Below are 8,997 nucleotides of genomic sequence, written 5' to 3' on the forward strand. Positions count from 1 at the left end.
ACTTAACGACCATCATCTCTTTCGTCTGTTAGTGTTGATTAACAAATTCAGGAGTACCTTTTTCGTTGTTGTTATTGTTGTTATATCATTTTTTAGTGCTTATTTTTCCTTTTTTCGTCTGTTTGTTTAGTGGTGATAGGGATTGAATTTAGGGCCTCGTGTGTGCCAGGCAAGTGCTCTACTGCTGAGTTATTCATCTCCTTCACTGAGCAACTAGAGGAGAGTCTTTATTCCCTTTTGCTGTTTTCCTTCAGAAAAGATCCTACTATGTAGTCCACCTAGCCTGGAGCTCTCTGTGTTCAGTAGGTTTGCTTGGCCTCAGACGTCAGGGGCTTTTCTTGCCTCTGCCTTCTGAGTGCCCAAATGGCACCCCCACAGGGCTCCATGTAACCTGATCTCTGTTAACCTTTCCTGTCCTTGTTCCCCTCCTTGCTGTTTGTGTTCAAGATGCATGGTGTGTACCTTCAGCTAGTCCCTTGACCACAGCCCTTTGCCCCCGCTGGTCCCCTGCTTCTGTCCTTTGTTAACTTTCAAAGCTCTGTTCCAAATAACTTCCTCCAGCCTCCCCTGACCTCCTAACAAGGTCGGATTCTCCTTTGCTTTCTACCATACTGTAATTAAATGCAGGTTTCGGTACCTTACCCTATTCCTTGAGCCTCAAGTTCTTTTTTTTTTTTTTTAACAGTAAGTTAGAGCTTGATGTGGTATCCCATGCTTTTAATCTTCGTACACAGGAGGCAGAGGCAGGCAGATCTCTGAGTTTGAAAGCAGATAAACAAACAAACAAACAAACAAACAAATAAACTCTCTAGCAAAGCAGGAGTTGTTTGGGAGGAAAAAGCGGCTTTCAAGGTGATACTGAAAATGTCACTGAGGAGAAACGGGTCATACCACCTATGTGTGTGTTCCTAGCTGATGCTATTAGTCATGGAGTCTAATTGTAATTAGCCAAATAGTCACAGCTGATGGGGAGGTTGATTAGAGGTGTCTGGAAACTACCAGGAATGCTGTAGAAACTACGCAGGGGTGTGTGCATGCCTGTCAATCAGTCTTTGTAAAACTGCGACCCATGCTTATTCTGTAGTGTCCTTTGCAGTATTAGCTAATGATGGAATGAAAACCAAACCCGATGACAACAGAACTTTCAGGAAGTGAACACCAATACTGAGTTATTGCTTAGGGTTGAAAATGAGTCTTGTGATGTAGCAAACCTATTTTTCCACTCATGGGGATCAATTTGCCATTGAGCTGAGTGGCTCTCAGCCAGGAAAGCTGCCAATACCAAGGACTGAGACGAACAGAGGTTAGAATTAGGTGTGTGCCACTGTTCCCACAAGGCATCACTGGGAATCCCTGCATTTGACAACTGCTTGGGGACATGTGGAGGAGAGCTGAGGTCAGCTGACAGTGGGCCAGGCACATTTCACAGCTAGGAGAGTGGAGGGGGGGGTCAGGAGGTGGACTCTGCAGTCATGCCAGCTGGAAGTCAAGGCCGACCTGTTCTGTGGACTGTTGTGAAGACTGTGTAAAGTCTACAGTTCTTCTTCATTTTAAAACCTTGTGTTATTTGAATAGCGAAGGTGTTGATTTGCACACTTCTTCCAAGTCAGTAGCCGAGTGGTACTATGATAGATGTGCCTCCTGTTCACTGCATCCCAAGCAGAAGCTGATAAATAGCCTAGCTGCTGTTAGTTTGGCAGCTTCTGGAAACGCTGGTAGCCTGGTGGGGAAGTGTGTTACTGGCACAGGTTCCAGGGCCAGGTGGGTTTTGCCATTTGTAAACTTCCTTTATGTACTTGCTATGCATGTGCAAATATGTCTGCTGCTTACGTACCTACTACTCTGAAGTGTGTGCCTGCTTGCCTGCCGACTCACAGAACTTACTAAGCAGAGCTTGTGGCAGTGGACAAGACACTCACTCGGCAAACCCCCAGCCGGCTCCCCCTTGTGTCCTCAGGGCTCAGCACCACCCCTCTGCCCCTGTTTGTTGGACTGAACGTGTAGGTTGTTTTCACGGGTGACGGCTTTCTCCTTTTGGGTTACTAAATTTAGTTTTTTAATTTGACTATTTGAAATGTGGAGTTGTCTGATAGTGATGGTATTTGAATTTGCAATTTAAAAACCTGCTTATCTAGGAACCCAAAGATAAATCTGATGGGAGTGACTAAGAGAGACTTAGGATGTCACTGAGGGACTCTGCAGCACAGGGTGACTTGGTGACGTTTCCAGTGAGACCAGGCTTAATGCATTCTCCCAATAGGATAAAGGGGCCCGTCTCTGGTACTAATTTAGAAATGACGTTTTATTTGTTACAGGCTGCCCTTGAAGTGTGCAAGGAATTCTTACAGGAAGAGGAAGGCAAGGGGGTGATTATGGTGACAGACCCTCCCTTTGGCGGCTTGGTGGAACCTCTGGCTATTACATTCAAGAAGTTAATTGCTATGTGGAAAGAAGGTCAAAGCCAAGGTGCCTTTTTTTTTTTTAATTTTTTTTTGTTAATTACTGCAAAATGAGCTCGTGTTTATTGTGTCTGCTTCTGCTTGTGTCAACACAAGTTACGGAGTGTGCAGCTCTGGGCTCTCTATAAAAGCATATTTGATTGGATGATGGCAAACTTGATGACCATGGGACACTTCCTCTTACCCTAGTCATGTCTTTTAAATGGCTTCTCAGGAGCCTGGTTGTAAGATTATGGAGCACTATGAAGCACAACAGTGAGCTGCTGTCATTTGTTCAAAAAATACTCAGTGAGTGGCTCCTGTGCGCGGGTGTATTTGGATGCTAAGAATAGATTAATGAGCTTTGTGTCCTATCCCTAAAGTCTTCCTATTGTTGTGATAAAGTCCATGACCAAAAGCACCTTGGGCAAGAAAGGTTTATTTGGCTTACACGTCCTGAGTCACAGTCCATGGAGGGAAGCCAAGGCAGGACCTGGCGGGCAGGAGCTGGTGCAGAGGCCATGGAGGAGTGCTGACTATTGGCTTGCTCCCATGGCTTCCTCAGCCTGCTCTTTTCTACAACTCATGGCCGCCAGCCCCGGAGTGGCACTACCCAGAGTGGGCTCTGTCCCATATCAATCATTAGTCAAGAAAATACCCACTGGCCAATCTTACAGAGATGCTTGCTCAGTTTGAAGTGGCCTGAGACTGCTAAGTGTTTGGTACAGTTATCCCATTAGTAAGTACATTCCCTTTTAGACGCAGCTTCTGGCCTGTGAGCTGGTAAATTACATGAGTGGCCAGGTGTGGTCAGGCTTCTCCACTAACTGAGCCATGGAGGTAGCAGGTGTCAAGGGACAGAAGCTAGAGGAATTCTGAAGCATGGCTCATTGTTAAACATGACTCATTTACTTATGTGCTGCTCTGAAGATCACGAATCAGCACAAGGAAAGCCTGTGCTTTGTTATAGCCATGAAGTATTTCTGTTGACCTTTGGAAAAGGTCAAGGTAGGATGGCACTGTCGCAAGCATCCCGTTCTGTGTGACAAGTGCACTATGGAACAACTGAAACTTCTACGGAAGATTTTAGTTTTGGTTTTAGAATCACTTTCTTACCTTATTTTCCTTATTTATATTTTATTTTTTTCCCCTGTGTGATCTATTAGATGACAGCCACAAAGAACTGCCCATTTTCTGGATTTTCCCCTATTTTTTTGAATCACGGATTTGTCAGTTTTTCCCGAGCTTCTGCATGCTGGATTACCAGGTACAGTAACAGCCGTCTTCTGGCGTGCATGGGGAATGGATATGCTGCTGGAATGTTCTGATAAGACTAACCTTTGATTTTAGTAAATTAACGTGTTTTGAAGTATATTAGCAACTAAATTATTCTGTGTATGGCATAGTCCCTGGCTCCTAATGTCTCCATCTTCTAGGGTACTTGCTAAAACTGTAGATTCTTGAGTATACACACTCAAAGCAACAACAAAAAGGCTCAAACGATAACAAACCCACCCTTGTCAAACAAAATCAGAGTACAGCCCCAAGAGAAAATAGTTTCTCAAGTCTCCCAGGTGACTGCGGGATGCAGCTGGGTGTTTAGGTTAACTAGTCTCTGCTCTCATCAGCACCAGCCCCCAGGACCACCAGTGTGGGTGTAGCTTTGTTCTGCTCACAGGTTACAGGAAACTAAATCACCCTTTCTGGTTGGTGGAAAGTCTTGTGTCCTTTCCTGTGTGTCACTCAAGGATGCTAAGCGCTTTAAAGGGGTATGCTACCCGCTGTGTGGTGTCTAAAGAGGCAGAGATGACAGTGTGTGACTGTGCCCACCCACTGGAGTGAGCAGCCTTCCTGGCACTGCCAGGGATGGGGCACAGGCCAAAGCCCAGGTAGTTCCACTCAACTTCCTGCTTTCCTTGGGTTCTAAAGTTAACCAACCCTGTTGTTACCATTACTCTGTGTGGCCACCAAGTGGAACTGTTCCTTCTTTTGCAAAGGCATTTTTCCTTTTGTGATTTCTGAGGAGTTGAGTGCCTGAAGTTTTTCAGCCTTCACATTGTAAGCATCTTTACCAGCTGTTGCCAGATAGTGCAACTGTCTACTGTCAAAGGCATATGCCATCGTGAAGAATATGTTGAAGTGATGCTAGTTAGCCAGTGTAGGGGAGACCGTACCTGTGGTGCTGCTGCTGTTGTTTTCAGCCAGCTTAAGAGACTTTTTTGAATTCTTCTCCGTTTTCTATAAGTATATACTTTTAAAGGTGTCTACATAATCTTTATTTAATAATTTCACTTTACTTCCTTAGCTGGCTGTGCAGATTTCCTTCCTTCTTATGTTTCTTCTGTTTTTAAGGTACTATAACGAAACAGCTGTAAGCATCTCTAATCCATAGCATTTTTCTGTGGCTTCCACAGTATAGACTTTGAAAACTAGGATTATTTTCTCACTTGTGATGGGTTTTGTATGATGGTTGAACCATATTAAAAGTGTCCTTTCCAAAGAGTGGGTAGTGTAAGCCATTTTAACCTTGACTTGTAGGTAAAGCATAGCCTACATCACAGTCCTTCCTTCCACAGCTGTTTACCCTCCTTTTCAAGCTTGCAGAGCTCTTTGTTCTGTTTGAGGGAGGGCTGCTTCTAGAGTTGGCATTTGCAAGGCAGAGGCAGCTGACTTAGTCTGAAGAAGTGAACTAACTAAACTGGCTCCAGGCTCCAGTGGCAACTGCTTCCTTTGAGGGAAGTGGTGCCCTCCTGTGATGGTCGGCACACAGTAGGTATCCATATATTCCATATGAATAGAATGAGAAAGAGCACAAATGGGTTAACCTCTCTGAGGCTCCTCTTCTCTGTTAAGTGAATATGATGACGATAATAATAATAATGCTGATGAGTATAGCACTGGTAACACATATGTCTCTTGGGGTAATGTATGGAAAGTCCTTGATATGCGACACTGTAGAGGCCAGGCTGTTGTCCACATGATCATCAGATAGTTTCAAGGCAGGGCAGAACTTTTCTCCATCTTTTTTTTTTTGTACACCTCAGACACCTTAACATTGGTTAGCACGGCTTTCCTGGAAGACAGTTGCATCTGCACGTACAGAAGTGGCAAGAATTTGAAATGATGTTAGGGCAAAAGAAGACAACTCTTTTACAGGGCAGGCACATGATGTTAGTGTAGAGTTGGCACTTACATGTCGTTTTCTTGGCCTGCCTGCGTCATTAGGAAAGGGCTTTGGGAAATAGTTGACATCCTAAGCTTACTGGAAATAATTGTACAATTCACTGTAATATTAAAAAAAATGTTGAGGTTAGATCATGTGTGTCTGATTGGGAGCAAAGCAAAAGCCAGCAGCTGGGAAGGAGGAGAATGAGATCTGGAGACAGAACATAGCCATGCCTGGGGTATTGGGTTCATTCCCCAGCACCACAGACAAATCAAAATGAAACTGAATGCCCTCTGTCATCCAGTACAGATCTTTCTGCATAGCTCTGACCCTTTCCTCCATCATCACCAAAGCCTCAATAAGACTTGAAGCCGGGCGTGGTGGTGCACGCCTTTAATCCCAGCACTCGGGAGGCAGAGGCAGGCAGATTTCTGAGTTTGAGGCCAGCCTGGTCTACAGAGTGAGTTCAAGGACAGCCAGGGTTATACAGAGAAACCCTGTCTCGAAAAACCAAAAAAAAAAAAAAGACTTCAAGCCACAGTATAGTAAAAAAGCTAACAAAACCACAATCACTGACTCTTGTTGTAGGGGCAGGGAGGATACTGTTCAGATAAGAGGAAGGCTCACATGCTGCAAATCTTCATGACACATAAATCACTCGGATAACGTGCTTGATAAACAGGCAATGAAATAGTGATCAGCTGCGGCTTTATTAAGGGCAGATAAGGAGGAGGAGAATTCCGACTTCAAGTTAGAAGTCTTGAGTCCTAGCACTGCCTGTAGAGCAATGTGACTAGGGCGATCAGCTGGTCTTTCCAGAGCTGTTTGCCTGACCTATAAAGTAAATGCTTAGCAGAGCAGAGGCGTGGCAGGGGCTTCCCTCGAAGTGCTGAGACTCATTCTAGTGATGTCCTAGACTTGTTCAGAGAATGCCAGGCTCACCCGGCAAGCTAACAACACTGATTAGTGATGTCTGCCCCAGGCTGAGGGGCTAGGAACAAGGACTGGAGTGGCAGCGTTCATGTGGTTAGCACACTCCATTGAGACAGTTTCACACCCCCACCCTCTGCAATGCTCTCTCTAGACTTCATGTCTTTTTTTTTTTTTTTCCCGAGACAGGGTTTCTCTGTGTAGTCCTAGCTGTCCTGGAACTCACTTTGTAGACCAGGCTGGCCTTGAACTCAGAAATTCGCCTGCCTCTGCCTCCCAAGTGCTGGGACTAAAGGTGTGCACCACCACTGCCCAGCGACTTCGTGTCTTCCTAACCTGGAATACACCTTGCATGTTGAAAGTAGAGCTGTTTGCTTTGTCAACAGCGCTAACCTTTTTTTATAATCAGCCTGTAGGAAACCCTTTTTAGCTTATTTTTACAGTAGAAAAGAGATTTTGATAGGAATTTGGGGCAATTGTTGGATATTAGAAGATGGCAACCAAATTCTTGAAACTCGGTGTGTAATAAAGACTCCATAAGTGTTGAATAGGGGGAGTCGTCTACATGGAATTTTAAATCTGGCTTTGAAGGCTGTGAGGCCGACTGTGGTTGTGGGGGCTGGTTGGTAAAGCCCAGGCAGTCTTGAAACCTTAGTATGACCACACAGCACATAGTCCTCAGAGAGCTGTGCAAATGCAAGTGTGGCCTGGAACATAGTAGGTGCAAAGCTCATGCTCTAGTGCCTCGGTCTCCATCTAGCTCTGTTGAGGCTCACGCTGCAGAGACATTTGCGTATGGCCTCGGTCTCCATCTAACTCTGTTGAGGCTCATGCTGCAGAGACATTTGCGTATGGCTCCGATTAAAAGTTGGGGACTGCAGAGATTTTGTGCTTTCCCTCATTTCTATACAGTACTTCATCACATTAATCAGTTCTGTGGGAGAAATTTTCTGTTTGAAAATGCCTCTCATCATCATTGTGAGTGAGATGTCAGGGATAATGACGGGAACATGGTGGATCAGCTCTAGCAGTAGCGGTAGGCAATTTGCAAAATTGTGTTTGCTTTACAGCGCTTCCACGGGAGGTTTATTTGTGTGGATGAAGCTATGAAATATGGATGTATGTTAGAGGTACATTAATTTACTCTAGCAGCATGCGTTTTACATACCATATGTTTATAGTTAATTAGCACAACAAACCCGCATTTAAAAATAATAATAATCTCAATTAGGTTATGCAAAATCGAGCAATCAGCCACCTTCCTGACACGCGAGTTCTCCAGCTCCTTGGGAAACCATAAAGAAGCTGCCCCTCCATCTGCTGCTGTGGCACGGAGTGTCCCACACAGTAGACGTCCTCCCACGTTCTTAACTCTCCAGCGATTCCAAGTTGCAGCAGAGTCTCGTGGGAAGAGTGGCTTTTCTTAGGACACTCATAAGTTTATGTGCAAAATATCTTTTGTTGAATTTAATAAGGTACCACATATATTCTACTCCACAAAGGGGTGCACCAGGGAAACATTATGAATTGAAATCTCTTCAAAAGAAAACTACTTAAACTACTATTTTAGGTTGATTTTTTTTTTTAAAGTAAAATCCATTTTTGTGTGTTACCTCTAATAGGTAACATATATTCATAGGATTTTTGAAAGTTGGGAAGAAACGTAGAGGTAACCTGGGCTGACTTCCCAGTGTAATAATCCCCTCTGCTGAATTCATGACAAGCGCTCATCCAGCCTCACTCGGATGCTGTCGGGGCACAGAGTCCTAAAGCCTTACAAGGCAACTCAATTTATTTAATAGCTCTAATCGTTAGAGAATTTTCTCATATTGAGATAAAATATGCTCCCCATTAACTCCTAACCATTGCGCCTGGTTCTGTTCTCCGAGGCAATAAAGGATAAGTCTAATTTCTATTCCATATGATCCTCCTTCAGTTATGAACTAGCTGTCAGTTCCTCCCAGTCTTTTCTGAACAAACACCCCCAATTTGTTAAACTATAAATCCTATTCATTGCTATTATTTTCAGTAGAAATGAGTAGGTTTTATCAGTGTCTGTCTTAAAATTCGGGGACTGAACGAAGGGCTGCAAATGGGATCTTAACAAAGTCTTCCCTTGTTGGGATACTGCACATGTGTAGAGGCCTTCCACCAGCCTACCTGGGAGGCAAGGCAAGGCTGAGGGTGGAGGCCCCTGCTGGCCCATCAGAAACCCTTGGGACTTTGACTTGTGCCTTGCCTTCCCTCAGCTAGTCTGCTCAGCTGTTTCTCACTGCTGTGGTCTGAGCCTTAGTGGATGCATTTATGAGTAAATCTGGTAATACTGGGTTAAACCAGAGCTGTGGAGAGTTGAGTAGTCTGCCATCAAAAGCTTGACTCCTATAGTTTGGCTGGAGCATGGAGGATAAGTGACTGTTGAGTGCTTAGCCCTGATGGAACTTTTTTTTTTTTTTTTTTTTTTTT

At 44.4% G+C, this 8,997-nt stretch overlaps 1 protein-coding gene across 3 annotated transcripts in view; it reads left to right on the forward strand.

Moving 5' to 3' along the window:
* The window catches only part of Zcchc4 (zinc finger CCHC-type containing 4), a 41,614-nt gene that overhangs the window by 21,642 nt on the left and 10,975 nt on the right, over nucleotides 1-8,997 (forward strand). For all 3 annotated transcript variants that reach the window (XM_021162938.1, XM_029477696.1, XM_029477697.1), the window contains 2 exons: nucleotides 2,316-2,466; nucleotides 3,605-3,705. In XM_021162938.1, the coding sequence (XP_021018597.1) occupies nucleotides 2,316-2,466; nucleotides 3,605-3,705 (252 nt within the window). The remainder of the gene's footprint in view (nucleotides 1-2,315; nucleotides 2,467-3,604; nucleotides 3,706-8,997) is intronic.

This window comes from Mus caroli, chromosome 5, assembly GCF_900094665.2.
Source record: "Mus caroli chromosome 5, CAROLI_EIJ_v1.1, whole genome shotgun sequence".
Classification (NCBI taxonomy): Eukaryota; Metazoa; Chordata; class Mammalia; order Rodentia; family Muridae; genus Mus; species Mus caroli.